The sequence below is a fragment of the Mauremys mutica genome, chromosome 3 (assembly GCF_020497125.1).
Source record: "Mauremys mutica isolate MM-2020 ecotype Southern chromosome 3, ASM2049712v1, whole genome shotgun sequence".
In the NCBI taxonomy this organism is placed as follows: Eukaryota; Metazoa; Chordata; order Testudines; family Geoemydidae; genus Mauremys; species Mauremys mutica.
This window is the reverse complement of record NC_059074.1, coordinates 83,592,898-83,614,242: the sequence shown is the minus strand read 5'-3', so window position 1 is coordinate 83,614,242 and position 21,345 is coordinate 83,592,898. Positions and strand designations below refer to the sequence as shown.

Genomic DNA, 21,345 nt, shown 5'->3' with positions numbered 1-21,345 from the left:
TCATAGGTGCTCCTGGCCGGCCTCGGTGAGGTCGGCCGGGGGTGCATGGACAAAAATGGGAATGACTCCCCAGGTCATTCCCTTCTTTAAATTTTGTCTAAAGGGAGAGTCAGTCCTGCCTAAAATATCAGGCAAGTCTACTAAAGAACCAGAGAGGCAAATGGCCGCTCTGGGTCAGAGCCCCAGACACCCTGCAGAAATGATGAGCTGCATGCCATTCTAGGGGGTGCCTCTGCAACAACCCCACCCGTTGCTTCCCTCCTTCTCCACCCCTCCTGGGCTACCGTGGCAGTTATCCCCCCATTTGTGTGATGAAGTAGTAAAGAATGCATGAATTTGAAACAACACTGACTTTATTGCCTCTGCAAGCAGAGATCAAAGGGGGGAGGGGAGGGGAGGGCAGCCTCCAGCAGCTATAATATTCCAGGCAGGACTGAATCTCCATTAGAAAAAGCTTAAAGAAGGGAATGACCAGGAGTCACTCTCATTTTTGCCCAGGTGCCCCCAGCCGACCTCACTGAGGCCAGCCAGGAGCACTCACGGGACGACAATGACAGATATCAGTCATACTGTACCGTCTGCCATCCGCAAGGGAAGGGAAGGGAAGGGGATGCTGCTGTGTAGCGCTGCAGCACCCCGTCTGCCAGCAGCATCCAGTAGACTTATGGTGACATTGAAAAAAGGCAAGAAAGGATTTTTTCCCTTTGCTTTCGGGGGGGGGAGGGGCCGGGGAGCGACGACATATACCCTGAACCACCTGTGACAATGACAATGTTTTTGACCCTTCAGGCTTTAGGAACACAGCCAAGAATTCAAATGATTTTCGGAGAGTGCAGGAACTGTGGGATAGTTACAGTCATCAGTCGCCCTTCCCTCCGTGAGCGTCCATTTCATTCTTTGGCTTTCTGGTACACTTGTCAGCTCCTTACGTTTCACGCAGCACTATGTTGAGTCCCTGTTGTGGCCTCTGTCCATCATAGCCTTGGAGATTTTTTTCAAATGTTTTGGCATTTCGTCTATTGGAACGGAGTTCTGATAGAACAGATTCATCTCCCCATACAGAGATCGGATTCAGTATCTCCAGCACGGTCCATGCTGGAGCTCTTTTTTGATTCTCGGATTGCATGGTCACCTGTGCTGATCAGCACTCCACACTGGGCAAACAGGAAATAAAATTCAAAAGTTCGCGGGACTTTTCCAGTCTACCTGGCCAGTGCATCTGAGTTCAGATTGCTGTCCAGAGCAGACACAATGGTGCACTGTGGGATAGTTCCCGGAGGCCAATACCATCGAATTGCGGCCATACTAACCCTAATTCGAAATGGCAATACCGATTTCAGCACTATTCCCCTCGTCGGAGAGGAGTACAGATATCGATATTAAGAGCCCTTTATATCAAAATAAAAGGCTTTGTTGTGTGGACGGGTGCAGCGTTAATTTGGTTTAACGCTGCTAAATTCTAAATAAACTCGTAGTGTAGACCAGGCCTTAGTGTCACAGCTAAATACAAGGTGAAACAGACTCTTTAACATAAGTAGTTAACACATATTCTAAGGGACCATTCAAAGCAATTTATCCCATTAATACCCCTGAAGTCATAGGACAAAAAAGGGGGCGAGTGGCTAATGGTTTACAGATTGTTGTAGTAAACCATAATTCCAGTGTCTTTATAAAGACACTGATTTTTAGTGTCTAGCAGTTAGGAATTTAAGCTTCCAGGCTTATCTTTTGACAGCATTGTGCAGGTTTCCTTTGAGGATGAGGACTGAGAGGTCAGATATGGAGTGATCATTTTGTGAAAAGCATTCACCCATGGGTGATAGCAGGGTCGGCTCTATAGTTTTGGCCGCCCAAGCAGCACGCCAAATTGCCGCCGGGGATGGTGGGGGCAGTCCATGTGTCCTTAGGCACGCGTTTCCGTGGCGGCGGCAATTTGGCGGCAGCTTCTATATTAGCTGAAGTCGCCGCGGACAGCTAAACATAGAAGCTACCGCCAAATTGCCGCCGCCGCGGAAACGCGCCTGCCGCCCTAAGGGCACACGGACTGCCCCCACCGTCCCCGGCGGCAATTCGGCGCGCTGCTTGGGGGCAAAACAACAGGGACTGCCACCCTTTGCAGAATGCCACCCCAAGCACCAGCTTGGAATGCTGGTGCCTGGAGCCGGCCTTGGGTGATAGGGTATTTTTATCTTTTATCATTTTTCTGTGAGAGTTCATTTGAGAGCATAGTGAATGTCTGGTTTCACCCACAAAGCTCTTATTGGGGCATTTAGCACACTGAATGAGGTATACCATACCTTGTGATAGGCATGTGCAAGACCCATGGATCTTGAAAAGTGTGTTGTGGGGGAGAGGTACTGATTATTGTAGCAGTGAAGACAGGGCTGCCCGGGGGGCGGAGGGGGACAATTTGCCCCAGGCCCCGCGCCCCACAGGGGACCCCACAAGAATATAGTATTCTATAGTGTTGCAACTTTTTTTTTTAAATGGAAGGGGCCCCTGAAATTGCTTTGCCTCAGGTCCCCTGAATCCTCTGGGTGGCCCTGAGTGGAGATATGACTGCAGGTATTACGTGTGTTATGGCAGGGTCAGAAGAGAGGGTGCAGGAAAGATTCCTTTCAGGATGTGGCCACCCTAAAGTGTGGGTTGTAATTGCTTAATAATACCCCACATGTGTTCTAGTGTGGGGTAGTGGGTGACAACTATGGGTATGGAGTCAAAGAGGTTTTTTCCCCTGTATTGAAGTATGCTCTCTCAGGGTATTTGGATGGCCCATTCCATGATGCAATCTACTCCTCTGGTGGAGTGGCCTTGTTTGAAGGCGGTTTTATGTGTGTATCACAGATTTTTTTTTCTCGGAGCATATTCTGTGATATGTACAGGCAGGCCTTCAGATAACAGATTTTTTGGTGTGTTTTGGGTGGTTTCTGGATCTGTAAATGTGTTTACTTATGCTAAACAATCTGTTCCAACATGTATTTAGCTGTGACATTCTGAGTATCCTTCCCAGACCTGAAGAAAAGCTCTTTGTAGCTTGAAAACTTGACTCTTACACCAACAGAAGTTGGTACAATAAAAAATATTACCTCACTTTCTTTCTCTCTCTAATATTCTGGGACCAACGTGGCTATGGTGACATTGTAAACACCAGAGCATGTATAATTTTATTTGACAGACTCCTTACCTGATCAGAAACTGTGTTTCCTGACAGCATGTGCAAACTAATGTATAAATCTTAGTGTAGTAATTATTTTACAAGAACAGAATATACAATATAATGATAATGTATGAGTTAAGAGGCTTTCTTCCTGGGATCAGTGTCTCAAGTCTTAAATCTGTGCGTCTGTGTTGAGAGCATTTGGTTGGGTGAAACAAGGAGGATTAAGATTCATAACCGACCATTTTAAATGGCTTCACTTTTAAAAATCCAAATTCTGTAGCTTAATTTTAACTATTCAATGGACCCATTGTAAAATTTATTTATAATATCTATTTCTAGGGCTTATGTAAAATGGCTGCTGTTTCACGTGACATATACTGGACAGATAGGACTTTTTAAAAAATATTTATTTTGCAGACTTTTTTCATTCCCAAATGAAATGAGCTGATAGTATTGTTTAGGTTCCAATGACAAGTAGCTCAATTAATAAAACACAGAATTTGCCATGAAGAGAGGCTCTGCTCTGAACCATGTAAGAGAACAGAGGTGAAATATGAGTATTAGAAAAGCTCACAGTGCTGCTTCCTGCCACAATAATGCAGATGAATTACTTCCCCCCCATTATGATTCTTACACCCCAGTCCTGAATTCATGTAAAAACCTCGATCTTGCAAGAATGCATGTAGCAACTTTTTACACCTGATTAATCCCAATGAATAAGATTATTTGTGTGCATGTTTGCAGTGTGAGGGTAAAAGTTCACACTAAAAACTAAAATATACTGTAAACCTAAAATGCTATTCAGAGCACAAAAAGTAGTCTTTTTCTTAAATCTCTCTCAGACCAAAAAAATATGGAATCCAAAAACCAAAAGTCATATCATTACAACCAGGTATTTTCATACTATATGTTTCCACAATACCTCTTGAACCCCCTGAAAAAAAATCACAAGTAGCCTTTAACATGCAATATTAATTCAAACAACATAAATTAGAAGCACAAAATGTTGTGATTATTAAAAAAGGCAACAATATAAACAATAAGGCTTTGTATTTCTCAGTCTTGGAAGATATTTTTTTTTAAAAGTGTTGGTGAAAATTAAGAGTTTCAGTTGCAGTACTTTAGTGATGGTCCTTAAAAGTCTAACTCTGTAAATTATGATTCAACAGGATACCAATACTCAAGCAAAAAAGTTCAGCAAAAAAGTTGACTGTCTCAGTGGTTTATAGGTCATAACCACAGCTTTGCATTCTGGTCACAAAAAAAATATGACATTAATCGTCTACATTTATTGGTTGCTGTTTTTAGCAGGTAAATACAAGAGCCTTAGCAACACTGAGCTTTAGAAAGCTACACAGTACCTGATTAATCTTTTTAGCCTCTTTACAGAATACCCTCTGTCAAGCACACTAAACTTAAAATATACTATTTCCTCTCTAAAATGTTAGAGTTAAAAGTGTATCGCTGAAGTCATATTTGAAAATATCTACATTTCAGTAAGAGATTTTTTTTGTTTTACATTTCCCTCCTGATGTGTACATCTGAAAAATAGCTTTAAAAAACAGCAAAACAGCTGCTGTAGGTTTACCAAGTATTTGTGACTGTGCACTTTTAGCTTATGTGTTAAAAATATTATAAGATAAATGTTATTTATTGAATATCTGATACACAACTACAATACAATTCACATGCACAGAAAAAAAGCTGAGGGCCATAACCTCAGCTGGTGTAAATTGGTATAGCCTCATTCTGCCCTAGGTATTCATATCCTTTACAAATTCCTGGTCCAAATTCTCAAGGCAAAATATAAGAAAATTAGTACTTCTAAGTAAGGAAACATCGGGAAATCATATTTAATGGCTCTAAAAGTCAATCTATTAAATCTCAAATATTATTCTTCTAGATCTACAAAAAAAATATTTTTTTTTTAAAAAGCACTGTCCAATGATGCATAAAGAAATGAAAAAAGGGAAACCTAGAAATTGGATGATTTCTGCTTGTGTGAACTTCACATCTGCAAATGCAAGTAAGTGTTGTACGCAAAGAAAAACAGGAACAGAAAAATGAATTGAGAAGAGATTTAAAAATATTGTACCTGCTTTGCTTCCTGATTTATTCCAGCCAGTGCTGCTTAGATTTGATGAAGCCCTGTCACCGTTTTTAATTTGGTCACTAAAAAAAAAAAATAGGCACACAAAACAAATCTACTGAAGGACAATAACCAAAATATTTCCTTCTCCAAATGCAATACATAAAAGAACACTGTACACTATATTTTTAGTTTCCAGTTAAATTATTATTTTGTCCATTCATACAACCCAATTCTGTTTAAATATAAAACTTTCCATGACATTTAAAAAGGAAAACTACAAAAACAATGACACATTTACACCACAAGATGTCACTATTATGGAATACAAAAACTGATGTGTTTCTATTTGCAGACACAAAAATGAAAGCCGAAGAAACAGACATTTCACATAGATCTACTTTTTATTGTTATCAAACTAAATTTGGACTCTTCTAATTTTAAACTTGTAAATTCAGCATTTTACAGATCCTTAAAACATTGAATATGATAAATTATTTAGATAAACAAAAATCACTCTATGTGCTAAAAAATTTTATTGAATATAATAGCATTCTTCAAAGACAAGGGGGAACGACTTAGTTGATCAACATTCCTCAGTGGAAAAGTTCTAATTTCCAAGTCTCCTGGAGAGCTATTGCTCATTGCATATAATGACTGTTCTTTGTTGTCCATATACTACTGTAACCGCACCACCTAGCCCTTGGTTTGTAAAGCAATTTTGAACATAACAGTTATCCTGGGTCAGACCAATGGTCCATCTAGCCCGGCATCCTGTCTTCCAACAGTGCCCAATGCCAGGTGCTTCAAAGGGAATAAACCGAACATGCAGTCATTGAGTGATCCATCACATTCTCTACTCCCAGCTTCTGGCAGTTAGAGGCTAGGGACACCAAGAGCATGTGGTTGCATCCCTGACCATCTTGGCTAATAGTCATTGATAAATTCATCGAAGACAGATATATCTAATTCTTTTTTGAACCGTTATAGTTTTTTGGCTTTGACAACATCCCCTGGCAATGAGTTCCACATGTTCACTGTGAGTTGTCTGAAGAAGTACTTCCTTTTATAGATTCATAGACTCTAGGACTGGAAGGGACCTCGAGAGGTCATCGAGTCCAGTCCCCTGCCATCATGGCAGGACCAAATACTGTCTAGACCAGGGATCGGCAACCTACGGCACGCGTGCCAAAGACGGCATGCGAGCCAATTTTTAATGGCACGCTGGAGCCTGCCAGGACTCCAGCATGCCATTAAAAATCCTGCCCAGCCCGGCCCGCTCTCCTCTGCCCTCTGCTCCCACCGTGGGGGCAGGAAGCAGAAGCATAGCTGTGCACGGGGTGGGCAAATGGCCCCACTCTCCGGGCACGGCAAGCTGCGGGGTCCGCGCTCCCGGACCGGAGCGCCGGGCCGAGCACAGCAATCTGCCGGCCCCTCTCCCGCCTTCTCCCCTCCCCTGGAGCCCTGCTGCCGTGCGCAGCGCTCTGGGGGTTGGGGCTGCGTGCTCCTGCGGGGTAGCGTTTGGCTCCACGGGGAGGCAGACACGCTCCCTGCTTAACTGGAGCCATGCCGCCGCCGCCGCGCACAGCGCTCTGAGGGCCGGGGCTGTGCTCTCCCGCAGGGCAGCGTGTCTGGCTCTGCGTGGAGTCTCAAGGTAAAGGGCCCAGGGCTGGGGGGGTTGGATAAGGGGTGAGGGCAGTCAAGGGACAGGGAGCAGGGTGGGTTGGATGGGGGGGTGGGATCCCGGGGGGCGGTGGCTAGGGGCGGGGTTCTCTGGAGGGGGCAGTCAGGGAGCAGGGGGGGTTGGATGGGGCATGGGAGTCTCGGGGTTTGTGAGAGGGCAGCGGGTGGATAGGGGTCAGGGCAGTCAGGGGACCGGGAGCAACGAGGGTCTGGGGGGGCAGTTAGAGTGGGGGTGGTGGTCAGGGGACAAGGAGCGAGGGGGGTTGTATTAGTTGGGAGTTCTGGGGGTCCTGTCAGGAGGCAGGGGTTGGGGCAGGGGTTGGGGCTGGGAATAGGGGAGGTTGGATGGGTCGGGAGTTCTGGGGGTCCTGTCAGGGGGCGGGGAGCGGTTGGATGGGGCATGGGAGTCCTGGGGGTCTGTTTGGGGATGGGGGTGTGGATAAGGGTCAGGGCAGTCAGGGGTCAGGGTAGGGGGTAGGGTCCAGTCCGGGGACAAGGAACAGGGAGGCTTAGATAGGGGATGAGGTCCTGGGGGGCAGGGGTCGCAGGAGGGGGTAGTCAGGGGACAAGGAGCAGCGGGGTTGGGAGTTCTTAGGGGGGCAGTCACCCAGCCCTCTCCCCTGAGCCCTGACCACCGACCCCCCCCCACACTCCACACTCTCTGCCCTGAGCCCTGCACACTCCCCAGAGCCCTGTACCTCCCTCATACACGCCCAGCCCTCTGCTTGACTCATTCATCCCCCCCCCAACCCTAGCCCTGACTCTGGCACCCCCATCCATACTTAGCTCCCCCTCTGCCCTGACACCTCCAGCCCCCAGCCCTGACTCCAGCCCGCCCCCAGCCCTCTGGGTCCTGGCTGCCGGCCCCGCACAGTCCTCTGCTGGTCTGGGGTTCTGGCTGACGGACCCTTGCCAGCCGGGGTCCCGGCCGCAGGCCTCGCTCAGCCCGCTGCCGGCCTAGGTGAACAGAACCCCAGACCAGCAGCGGGCTGAGCGGGCCGGCGGCGTAAGATCAACATTTTAATTTCATTTTAAATGAAGCTTCTTAAACATTTTGAAAACCTTGTTTATTTTTACAATACAACACTAGTTTAGTTATATAATATATAGACTTATAGAGACAGACCTTCTAAAAAACATTAAAATGTATTACCGGCACGCAAAACCTTAAATTAGAGTGAATAAATGAAGACTCGGCACACCGCTTCTGAAAGGTTGCCGACCCCTGGTCTAGACCATCCCTGATAGATATTTATCTAACCTACTCTTAAATATCTCCAGAGATGGAGATTCCACAACCTCCCTAGGCAATTTATTCCAGTGTTTAACTACCCTGACAGTTGGGAATTTTTTACTAATGTCCAAACTAAATCTCCCTTGCTGCAGTTTAAGCCCATTGCTTCTTGTTCTATCATTAGAGGCTAAGGTGAACAAGTTTTCTCCCTCCTCCTGATGACACCCTTTTAGATACCTGAAAACTGCTATCATGTCCCCTCTCAGTCTTCTCTTTTCCAAACTAAACAAACCCAATTCTTTCAGCCTTCCTTCGTAGGTCATGTTCTCAAGACCTTTAATCATTCTTGTTACTTTTCTCTGGACCCTCTCCAATTTCTCCACATCTTTCTTGAAATGCGATGCCCAGAACTGGACACAATACTCCAGTTGAGGCCTAACCAGCGCAGAGTAGAGCGGAAGAATGACTTCTCGTGTCTTGCTCACAACACACCTGTTAATGCATCCCAGAATCACATTTGCTTTTTTTTTTGCAACAGCATCACACTGTTGACTCATATTTAGCTTGTGGTCCACTCTAACCCCTAGATCTCTTTCTGCTGTACTCCTTCCTAGACAGTCTCTTCCCATTCTGTATGTGTGAAACTGATTGTTCCTTCCTAAGTGGAGCACTTTGCATTTGTCTTTATTAAACTTCATCCAGTTTACCTCAGACCATTTCTCCAATTTGTCCAGATCATTTTGAATTATGACTCTGTCCTCCAAAGCAGTGGCAATCCCTCCCAGTTTGGTATCATCTGCAAACTTAATAAGTGTACTTTCTATGCCAATATCTAAGTCGTTGATGAAGATATTGAACAAAGCCGGTCCCAAAACAGACCTCTGCGGAACCCCACTTGTTATACCTTTCCAGCAGGATTGGGAACCATTAATAACTACTCTCTGAGTACGGTTATCCAGCCAGTTATGCACCCATTTTATAGTAGCCCCATCTAAATTGTATTTGCCTAGTTTATCGATAAGAATATCATGCGAGACCGTATCAAATGCCTTACTAAAGTCTAGGTATACCACATCCACCGCTTCTCCCTTATCCACAAGACTCATTATCCTATCAAAGAAAGCTATCAGATTGGTTTGACACGATTTGTTCTTTACAAATCCATGCTGGCTATTCCCTATCACCTTACCACCTTCCAAGTGTTTGCAGATGATTTCCTTAATTACTTGCTCCATTATTTTCCCTGGCACAGAAGTTAAACTAACTGGTCTGTTTTTATTTCCCTTTTTATAGATGGGCACTATATTTGCCCTTTTCCAGTCTTCTGGAATTTCTCCCGTCTCCCATGATTTTCCAAAGATAATAGCTAGAGGCTCAGATACCTCCTCTATTAGCTCCTTGAGTATTCTAGGATGCATTTCATCAGGCCTCGGTGACTTGCAGGCATCTAACTTTTCTAAGTGATTTTTAACTTGTTCTTTTTTTATTTTATCTTCTAAACCTACCCCTTCCCATAAGCATTCACTATGTTAGGCATTCCTTCAGACTTCTCAGTGAAGACCGAAACAAAGAAGTCATTAAGCATCTCTGCCATTTCCAAGTTTCTGTTACTGTTTCTCCCTCCTCACTGAGCAGTGGGCCTACCCTGTCCTTGGTCTTCCTCTTGCTTCTAATGTATTGATAAAAAGTCTTCTTGTTTCCTTTTATTCCCATAGCTAGTTTGAGCTCATTTTGTGCCTTTGCCTTTCTAATCTTGCCCCTGCATTCCTGTGTTGTTTGTCTATATTCATCCTTTGTAATCTGACCTAGTTTCCATTTTTTATATGACTCCTTTTTATTTTTTAGATCATGCAAGATCTCGTGGTTAAGCCAAGGTGGTCTTTTGCCACATTTTCTATCTTTCCTACCCAGCAGAATAGCTTGCTTTTGGGCCCTTAATAGTGTCCCTTTGAAAAACTGCCAACTCTCCTCAGCTGTTTTCCCCCTCAGTCTTGATTCCCATGGGACCTTACCTATCAGCTCTCTGAGCTTACCAAAATCCGCCTTCCTGAAATCCACTGTCTCTATTTTGCTGTACTCCCTTCTACCCTTCCTTAGAATTGCAAACTTTATGATTTCATGATCACTTTCACCCAAGCTGCCTTCTACTTTCAAATTCTCAACGAGTTCCTCCCTATTTGTTAAAGTCAAGTCTAGAACAGCTTCCCCCCTAGTAGCTTTTTCAACCTTCTGAAATAAAAAGTTGTCTGCAATGCAGTCCAAGAACTTACTGGATAGTCTGTGCCCCGCGGTGTTATTTTCCCAACATATATCTGGATAGTTGAAGTCCCCCATCACCACCAAATCTTGGGCTTTGGATGATTTTGTTAGTTGTTTAAAAAAAGCCTCATCCACCTCTTCCACCTGGTTAGGTGGCCTGTAGTAGACTCCTAGCACGACATCACCCTTGTTTTTTTTTTTTACCCCTTTTAGCCTAACCCAGAGACTCTCAACACTTCTGTCTCCTATGTCCATCTCCACCTCAGTCCAAGTGTGTACATTTTTAATATATAAGGCAACACCTCCTCCCTTTTTCCCCTGTCTATCCTTCCTGAGAAAGCTGTACCCATCCATACCAACATTCCAATCATGTGTATTAGCCCACCAACTTTCAGTGATGCCAACAATGTCATAGTTGTATTTATTTATTAGCACTTCCAGTTCTTCCTGCTTATTACCCATACTTCTCGCATTTGTATATAGGCATCTAAGATACTGGTTTGATCTTGCCTCCCAGTTTTGCTCTGACCCTTCTTTCTCTCTGCCATTATAGCCCACGTTCCCTCGTTTCCAACCCATCTCCCAGTTCTCCATGTTGCCCACGTACCTGTGGGCTTTGCTCACCTGTCCCCGTTGAACCTAGTTTAAAGCCCTCCTCACTAGGTTAGCCAGTCTGTGTGCAAATAGGGTCTTTCCCTTCCTCGAAAGGTGAACACCATCTCTGCCTAACAGTCCTTCCTGGAATAGCATCCCGTGGTCGAGGAAGCCAAAGCCCTCCTGGCGACACCATCTTTTGTTTGTTTTAAACCTGTTGCCTATTAATTTCATTGTGTGACCCTGGTTCTTGTGTTATGTGAACGAGTAAATAACACCTCCTTATTCACTTTTTCCACACCATTCATGATTTTATAGACCAGTGGTTCCCAAACTTGTTCCATCGCTTGTGCAGGGAAAGCCCCGGCGGGCTGGGCCTGTTTGTTTACCTGCCACGTTCGCAGGTTTGGTCTATCGTGGCTCCCAGTGGCCGCGGTTTGCTGCTCCAGGCCAATGGGAGCTGCGGGAAGTGGCACGGGCCGAGGGACGTACTATTTAAAGGATGACTTTTCCAGGGGCATGTCTATACTAGAAACTTAAGTCAACCTATGCTAGGTCGACTTACAGCCAAGCGCAGTCATTACTGCTGTGGCTGATGTCCACACTGCCCTCCTTCAGTCAGTGGTGCATGTCCTCACCAGCAGCATTTCCACTAACTGAAGAGGGGGAGTTTGGGGAGCTGAGAGCTCTGCCGGGAGCAGGGGGAAGCCACCTGGGCTTCTTGACTGCCTGAACAGGGAGAAGGAAGCAGGGATGGGGGCAGCCAGAGCACACCACCAACACCAGGCTTTCTTGTCAATTTCAGGGCTCCATGATGGAAATTGACAAGAATGGCAGCCAACAGCTGATGTAAGTAACGCAGTGTCTACATAGACACTGCATCGCCCTAACTACACCAACATAAGCCCTACACCTCTCCTGGAGGTGGAGTTATGTCGGCGTAGTAGAGCACTTACACTGGCGGGAGCAAGGCTGTAGTGTGTACACTGACATAGTTAGGTTGACATAAGGCCTCTTATTTCAACCTAACTGTGTAGTGCAGACCAAGGCGAGGTGCTCTAAAATCCTCATGCTTACTCGGATTCTCTTGAAATTTGCTGTGCCTTATAAGTGTGCTAGATAGGGTTAGGCGACCACAATTATGATCAACTGAGCATGGGGTTCCCAAGGTACAACCCTACCTCCAAACTCCACCATTTTACAAAATCAACAGGTTATAAATTTTTTTCCACATACTCGGGGCTCAGACAATGATGCTATCATCTCCCAATTAAGCTCAGTCTTTCCAAGGCCACAGAATACGAATGCCTTGAAATGATGCCCTGGCCGGGGGGAAATCTCTACAGGTTCCAAAAAGTCCGTTGCATGAGTGCCATTCCCCACAGTCCTGGAGACCAATCGTTTAGGGGCACCATAGCGCCTGAGGCTATCTCAGGTTAGGAATGGTGTGTGGAGTAGTGCAGGTGGTCCTGACAGTGGGGAGAGAAGGACCCCACTTTGGACTTTGATGAGCTGGGGTGTGGAGACTCAGGTGGTGTCAACCCTCTCAGTGCTGGCGAATGGCATCACGGAGAAGTCTGAGCCAAGGCTACCATAGGGAGGTTTCCCCTAAAGGGTGGCCGTGGTGCCGCATGAAAGCTGCAGGATGGCTCTCTGCCACTCACTGGTACTGGTGGTGCCAAATCCTGAATCTCTGGGGACCCTGGGACTGGAAGAGTGAGCAGGCCTCTAGCAGCTGCAAATGCCTCTGGCATTGATGGTACCACGAACTGACTGGTATGCTGTCTGCTGGAGGATGGCACTTCCCATGCCAGAGTTAGCAGAGATGGCGGGAGTACCAAGGCTGACAGAGGTGCCTGCTGCAGTACCGGGGAGGGAGAGCAGCCTGACACGGGTCTCGCTCTACCCTAATCCCCTTGCCTGCTTCCTTTCGGCACTGGGGAATGACTCTTCTCCTGATGCTTATTCTTATGCACCAGGAAGGAGGATCAGTGCCAGGACTCTCAAATGGCAGAAGGAGCACTCTGCATCAAAGCTGAGGTGCTTGGTGCCGAGTCTAAGTGCAGCTCTGACACTGGTCTTAGGGCTATCTCCAGGAGGAGGACCTTCAACCTCGCCTCCTGGTCTTTCTTGATGCGGTGTTTGAAGTCCCAGCAGATCTGACAACAGTCTTTCCTATGAGCTTCCCCTAAACATGTGAGACAGCTCGAGTGTGGGTTGCTCAAGGGCACTGACTTGCCACATACAGGGCTTGAAGCCTGGTGAATGAGGCATACCCCGGCCCCATGGATCAGACAAGCCTCTCCAACTAAGTGCGGAGGCATCCAAAACTCACTAACTACTAAAACTACTACTAACAAAAACTAACTATATACACGAAAAAAAGAGAAGGAAAACCACTGGGATAAATTGCCTGAGCAATGAGGGAAGTTCCAGCAACTGTCATGGGCGATAAGAAGGAACTGAAGGGGTAGTGGGGCCCTTTATGCCGGTAGTATGAGCGCACGGCTCCAGAGATCACTGGAGTTGACTCAATGGATACTACTAAGGGGAAAAATTCCAGCAATTGTGATCGGGGCACACACACACCTACACTGGAATGGACATGTGCAAGCACTCCAAGGAGAACAAATCTTCCAGTCAATTAGGATCAGATTCAGATCAATGGTCCAGCTAGTCCAATGTCTAACCACTGCCCATACCAGAGGGTTTAGAGAAAGGTAAAAGAAATTGCGTACTCATGGACATTTACAAAATAGCTTATTCGTATGAGACGTTTCTTCCTAATTCCAAGCAGTTAGTGATTAGTTTATGCCAAGAGATATGATATTCCTCATATCACCCATATAAAGTTTTAATCCTTTTTTGACTCCTGCTTTCCCGCTCTGATCCCCTTACCCAGGGGAAACAACTGGACTCTGAAAATGAGTTGGGAAACCTCCTCCCCCACACCCCAGTTGAGACTTTGAATTGCTCAAACTGTAAGCAAAGAGCTGGGGCCATTTCCCAAACTGAAGGGAAAACAGGGAGGTAGGAAGCAGTCCAAGGGAGGCTGATCTGGAATAGCAGTCCCCTTCGGCCAAGACCCAGCAGAGAGTGAGGTCCCAGATTTCCCTACCTTTTTCCCCTCCCCCAGCTGCCTGGAGATCCCAGGAATCTCAGGAGGACGATGAACTGTGACTTGGCCACTGCTGCCCCAACCGGGCTGCCTAGAAGAGCCATCCCAAGACTAGGATAGACATTTTGACTGAAGCCTGACTACTGGGCCTGCTGGGTCCCAGGCAAAGCCCGCTAAATGCCCCTACACCTCAACCAAAGACAGCATCTACATACATAAAATTATATACTTTGCACTTGGCAACTTATTTTTCTTTTCTTATTTTCAATCTTATGTATTGTAGTTAAATATCAGTGATAATTAAATAAAAGTATAAAGAAATAAGTTCTCTTGGATATAAAAATTGTTTTTACACCTTTAATTATAGCTGAATGTAACTGGTAATTCTATTCTGCAATTCAACCACAGACAAAATCCCCCCCCCTCCAGTTTTCATGGCAGAACTTGACTTTGATATTCTCTTTACACATACAGAACTCCTTTGACATTATATGGGGATCCCAGATGTAGGCAGAGCGAAGCACCAGAATCAAGACTGGTCATCTGTATCCAGAGACTGTTCCTCAATATTTTCAACTGGTAAGAGACAGCAGTACACAGACTAGCTGTGGGAGAAGGCCAGTTAGGCCCCAATGGCTCCTAGATTCTGGGACATCTGACCCCTACACAAGCCACGTACACAAGCTTCCTCACCAGGGGAGAGCTCATAATGGTCTCTTGTCCCTGAGGGATAATCAGAATGAGGCAAGAAAACCAAGAGCAGCAAAGAGAACATAATTCCATGTCAGCAAAACTATTAAACCAACATAACCATCACACTGTGATGTTAAAGTAGAAGATGGTGCTAAGGGATTAAAATGCTCATGGCCTGGGGTTGCAAGGGAAGAAACATAACAAGCAAGCATTAACTTTTTTTTCCCCAAAGCTATAGCAAAGAGGGTTAAGAACAAAATATAATTACTGTGGGAAAGGCAGTGTAGAAGAAGGGCACATTGGATCAGCAATGGCAATAGAAAACTATTGTTTGAGGTACCAGAAAAGAAAGATGGAACATAGGGCAGAGCTTAGGGGAGGGAGAGAAAGATTAAATAAATGTGTGTAGATATAGTGTATCCCCCTGGTTAACAAAAAGAAGCACCAAATTTAGCATAAAAGCTATTTTTATTTTCAAAGCAAATGTTTGAATGGCTACCAACAAATGAGAATCAATCTTTCCTTAGGAAAAATCTAAAAACTAGAAATGCAAAACAAAAGGAAAGATATCCTCTCTTTTTATACAGAACATCTACCTCTATCTAGCCACCCATAATAACTTCTGAACATTGTTTTCCATCGTGTCAGCTATCCTAGGAACAAAGTGAGATGCAAACACACTATGGGTAAGTCTACACTGCACAAAAGAAATCCCCAAGGCAGCAAGTCTCAGAGCCAAGCCAACTCACTCAGGCCTTGGCTACACTTGCAAATTTGTAACGCTGCAGCAGGGTGTGAAAACACACCCTCTCCAGCGCTGCAAATTGCGGTGCTGCAAAGCGCCAGTATGGTCATAGCCCCAGCTGTACATTATTCCCCACAGGGAGGTGGAGTACGGACAGCGCTGGGAGAGCTCTCTCCCAGCGCTGGCGCTTTGACTACACTTAGTGCTTCAAAGCGCTGCCGCGGCAGCGCTTTGAAGTGCAAGTGTAGCCAAAGCCTCAGGCTTATGAGTAGGGCCCTACCAAATTCACAGCCATGAAAAAACACATCACAGACCGTGAAATCTGGTCTTTTGTGTGTTTACACCCTATACTATACAGATTTCACCGGGGTGGGGAGGGGGTGGAGCCCAACGTTTCTCAAATAGTGGTCCTAACCCAAAAGGGAGTTTGGGGGGGGGGGAGGGTTAGGGGAGTTGCAAGGTTATTTTAGGGGGATCACAGTATTGTCATGCTTACTTCTGCGCTGCCTTCAGAGCTGGGCTGCCAGAGAGCAGCAGCTGTTGGCCAGGCACGGAGCTCTGAAGGCAGCACCACCACCAGCAGCAGCGCAGAAGTAAAGGTAGCAGTACTGCAATTCCCCCTACAATAACCTTGTGACGCCCCCCACAACTCCCTTTTGGGTCAAGAACAGGGCTGGCTCTAGGCACCAGCGCTGGCTCTAGGCACCAGCGCTCCAAGCATGTGCTTGGGGCAGCACTTTCCAAGGGGCAGCATTCCAGCTCCTTTTTTTTTTTTGCTTGGGGCACAAAAAGCCAGGAGCCGGCCCTGAGAGGAGGTGAGCTGCGGCGGGGAGGTGGGGGGGGTGCAGGGAGGGCCGCAGGAAGTAACCCCGGGGGGGGGGCAGAGGAACCGCTTCCCCCACCAGCTCACCTCCGCTCCACTGCTGACTGCTCCCCTGAGCATGCCGCTGCTCCGCTTCTCCCTCCTCCCTCCCAGGCTTGCCACAAAACAGCTGATTTGAGCGGCAAGCCTGGGAGGGAGGGGGGAGAAGCAGAGCAGCAGCGGCACGCTCAGGGGAGCAGGCGGTGAGGAGGTGAGCTGCGGCGGTGGGGGGCGAGGGGAGGGCCGCAAGAAGTAACCCTGGGGGGGGGGGCAGAGGAACCGCTCCCCCCCAGCTCACCTCCGCCTCCTCCCCCAAGCACACCGCCGCTCTGCTTCTCCCCCTCCCTCCCAGACAAGCCTGGGAGGGAGGGGTAGGAGGGGAAATGCGGCATGCCCAGGGGAGGAGGCGGGGCCAGGGATTTGGGGGAAGGGGCGGAGCTGGCAAAAAACTTGGAGCTGGCCCTGGTCAAGACCCCTGCAATTACAACACTGTGAAATGTCAGATGTAAATAGCTGGAATCATGAACTTTACGATTTTTTAAATCCTATGACTGTGAAATTGACCAAAATGGACCATGATTTTGGCAGGACCCTACTAATGAGGCTTGCGCTCTGGGGCTAAAAATAGCAATGCAGACATTCCCACTTAGGCTGGAGCCTTGTTTCTTGGACCCACCTCTCGTCAGGTTTTAGAGCCTGGGCTCGAGCCCAAGTAGGAATGTCTACACTGCTATTTTTAGCTTTAGAGTGTGAGCCACATGAACCCAGTCAGCTGACCCTAGCTCTGAGACTCACTGCCACAGTGGGTTTTTTGGGATTTTGGTTTGGTTGTGGTTTTTGTTGTTTGTTTGTTTGTTTGTTTTGCAGTGTAGACATATCCTAGAAGGATAAATCAATATTTGTAACAGGTGTTCCTCACACAAAATGGAATTATAACAGCTACAATAATCATGTTTTAAGATTAATATTTTCCTTTGTAAAACATAATGGAGTTGCTACAAAATTTTGTACAAATAAGTATAAAGCAGTCTGTAATAGAATAATTATATGAACACATACTCAGTCCTGTTCTTCAATGGTGCAAATTGCTTAGCAATTTAAAAAAAAAAGCTACAGCAAATAATTAAAGAGATAACTGATGAATGCTGATGTCCTGAAATAATTTCAACAATTACACATTATTTGTATCAAGAGTATTGCCAGCAGAAAAGAAAGAACAGAATGAGGGGTTGGAGAGAGGCTACTGAATTAACGAAGGAAGAAATAGTGGAATGGAAATTTAATTTTCAAAACTGGCTACCAAGTAAGGACTTTAGGCCAAGGACATTTTGTCTCATGGTCAGTTCATCCCAAAGATGAGCAAATAAAAAACAATTCCTCTATAACAGAGGTTCTCAAACTGAGCTCCATTCTGGTGGTCCGTGGATAGTTCCCTCTAAGGTGCGCGCCTGGGTGGCCGTACATGAGAGAAGGAAGGGCCACCCACCTAATTAGTGGAGCCGTGCAGGCGTGGCTCCACTAATTAGGTGCCTGGACCCTGGAGAAGATGCACATATAAGGTGAGGTGGTGGCCTTGGGGGAATAGGGGGTAGGTGGGAGGGGGCAGGGGGTGAGAAGAGAGGATGGGGGAAATTTGGGACGTGCAGGGCTACGGCAGCCAGCGAAAGAGGCTGTTTGCCGGGGAGAGACTGAGCTTCTTCCCAGCCTCAGCTCTGTGGCGGGGGAGAGAGGGAGAGACTCCCTGCTTCCCAGCCCCAGTTTGGGGGCTGCCACAGTGAGGGAGAGAGGGAAAGACCCCTGCTCCTTCCCAGCCTGAGCTCAGAGGCTGCCGCAGCAGGGGAGAGGGCACATCCATCGCATTAGGAAGGTAAGACTACTGATATTAAAATATGAGTTGTGCACTTTTATTTGTGGAACAAAAAGGTAATTATTATTAAGGTTTTTTTTATATAGCGCTTTTATCCAAAGTGCTTTACAATAGCTAGCTAATGGTACAAACATCTGAAAAGATCATTAAGTGGACCGCCGAGACTTTCAGCAATTTTCAAGTGGTCCACGGGAAAAAAAAAAAGTTTGAGAGCCACTGCTCTAAACACATAATGGGCACAGTCCATTATTTAAGACAGTTCAAGCAAAACAATAAAATAAAGTGCTACACTGTTATATTTAGATAGGTCGTAGATCAAAATCTTTGTATGTGTGTGTTAGAGAAGAGGAATGGAATTTGGAAGTCAAACATTGCATAAGGTGTACACCCGGAATTAATCATTTCTGCCCAAGTGAATTATACCACAATGTCCGGTAGATCATAAGTTCTTAAGTCACTAGTCAGATGCTGCAGAGTGAGTAAAACATGATGCCAATGCAGGCCACCTATCTCTACCCAAATCGGCTTGTAATCAGCAACCCCTATGTCATAGCGTACTCCTCACAAACTTCTGCAACCTCAGGATACAGGAATCATCCAGAATCCACATGCTGAGAACCCTGCTGGTCAGATACCTACACTGTCAGTTCCAAACCTCCACATTACATGTCTTTGGAATCCCCACATTAATCTGCCCCGGGCAAGTAAGCAACTATCCACCCCCAGGAGCTAGTAAGATACAGATGTTCTCAAGTAGCTATTTCAAGGCTTGCCTTCTCATCCTCATTGCCCACTCCCTCTGCAGACATAACCCCTTTCCCCTATCCCTACATCCCAACCTACGCCCTCCCATCTCACACAGTCCTCTGGCTCCTCCCCACTCAATATAACAAGAATGTTGGTTAGACTGCCCCTTGACTGTTGTGTTCACAATAAACTTCCCCCTAAAATAAAAACATGCTGCATTGTAACAGAGACAACTTGTATCAAGCAATGTGAGTTATTAAATCTCTATTGCACAGGTGTACAAAGGTTCAGATTAGGAACATAAGTGGCAGGACATTCACCAGGGGCAATGGCATCAGCCACATTCCCCCAAGGTACCCAGGCAAGCATATAATGGCTGCATAGAAATCCTCCCTCTCTACGTATTTTTCCTTTATTGACTGCATGAGCAGTGTAATCCTTCCAGACTACACATCTGCACATGCAAAGAAGTGAATATATTCTCAAATACCGTTCTTAATTTGGTCCCCCAAAGATTTAGTGTTTGCCATGCACTACCTTGGGTAAAATTTGACAGATTGAGACCATTTTGACCTGCAACACATGGAAAGGTTCATCTCTAGCTCTGCGCAAAGAAACCCCACCTAAAAACTTTTTGAAAAAAGGCTACTTTGGGGGGGCCTTATATCTCCACAACCTTAGCTCAAATGACCCCAAATTTGGGCACTAACACTACCCTGAAACCCCCAGAGGCATACCAAATTTCAAAGGAATTAAACCATGCATGTCAATTTTAGAGAACTTAGCAAGATCGACCTTTAATCAGAAGTCGTAATGGAACCCTAATTATAGTGGTGTTCCCGTGCCACTGTAATTTAGTCGTGGTGAGGTATCTTCATACATGGACATGTTTAACATACAGCATCTTATCCATTATGTCGTAGTTGCTGGAGATACTGTTACCTATGTATGCTGGATCTGAATGTTATGCAAAACCAAAAGCACTAACAAAAATTGTACTCGGTTCCAATAAGTGCAAGGCTGTCTGTGTTTCTATTTCTAACCTCTATTTTGCACAGATAGCCTTCCCAATTTCTCACTCCCACCAAAAAGCCAAATTCATTGTCCCTATGATACACACACGTCTCCACACTAGGGATTGAATTACTTTTCATGGCATGAGGACCAGAGGCTCTAAATTTCCCAGAATTTGAGACCAAGGACCTGATCCAAAACCTATTGATAACAGTGGAAAGACTCCATTTGGATTAAGCAATAAAAAGAACCGGTGAAGAACCTTAATTGGCTTTCTCACAGTACAACTTTTATACAAGATAACAGACTACAGATAACACCTGACTTCGTCCACTTCTCATGAACAACTAAAATTGAGTTCAGAAGCTTTAGAAAGAGACGGTTACTCACCGTAGTAACTGTTGTTCTTCGAGATGTGTTGCTCCTATCCATTCCAGTCAGGTGTGCGCGCCGCGCGTGCACGGCTCTTCGGAACATTTTTACCCTAGCAACTCCGGCGGGCCGGCTGGGCGCCCCCTGGAGTGGCGCCGCCATGGCGCTGGATATATACCCCAGCCGGCCCGTCCGCTCCTCAGTTCCTTCTTGCCGGCTACTCCGACAGTGGGGAAGGAGGGCGGGTCTGGAATGGATAGGAGCAACACATCTCGAAGAACAACAGTTACTACGGTGAGTAACCGTCCTTTCTTCTTCGAGTGATTGCTCCTATGCATTCCAGTCAGGTGATTCCCAAGCCTTACCTAGGCGGAGGGGTCAGAGTGAGACGTGGCAGAGTGCAAGACTGCTGAGCCGAAGGCTGCATCGTCTCGAGATTGTTGCACCAACGCGTAGTGGGAAGCGAAGGTGTGGACAGAAGACCAGGTGGCCGCTCTACAGATGTCCTGGATGGGGACATGGGCCAGGAAGGCAGCCGACGAGGCCTGCGCTCTCGTCGAGTGAGCGGTAAGGCGGCATGGAGGCACGCGAGCAAGCTCGTAGCATGTCCGGATACATGCCGTCACCCAGGAGGAAATCCTTTGAGAGGAGACCGGCTCGCCTTTCATGCGATCGGCAACCGCTACGAACAGCTGGGTCGAACGCCGGAAGGGCTTCGTCCGCTCGATATAAAAAGCGAGAGCCCTGCGGACGTCCAGGGTATGAAGCTGTTGCTCCCAAGGGGAGGCGTGCGGCTTCGTGAAGAAGACCGGAAGGAAGATCTCCTGGTTGAGGTGGAAGGGTGACACCACCTTAGGGAGGAAGGCCGGGTGTGGTCGAAGCTGCACCTTGTCTGCGTGGAAGACAGT

At 46.4% G+C, this 21,345-nt stretch overlaps 1 protein-coding gene across 3 annotated transcripts in view; it reads right to left on the bottom strand.

Moving 5' to 3' along the window:
• ARMC2 (armadillo repeat containing 2) overlaps positions 1-21,345 on the bottom strand; it is a 137,181-nt gene that overhangs the window by 82,808 nt on the left and 33,028 nt on the right. For all 3 annotated transcript variants that reach the window (XM_045009147.1, XM_045009148.1, XM_045009149.1), the window contains one exon: positions 5,256-5,332. In XM_045009147.1, the coding sequence (XP_044865082.1) occupies positions 5,256-5,332 (77 nt within the window). The remainder of the gene's footprint in view (positions 1-5,255; positions 5,333-21,345) is intronic.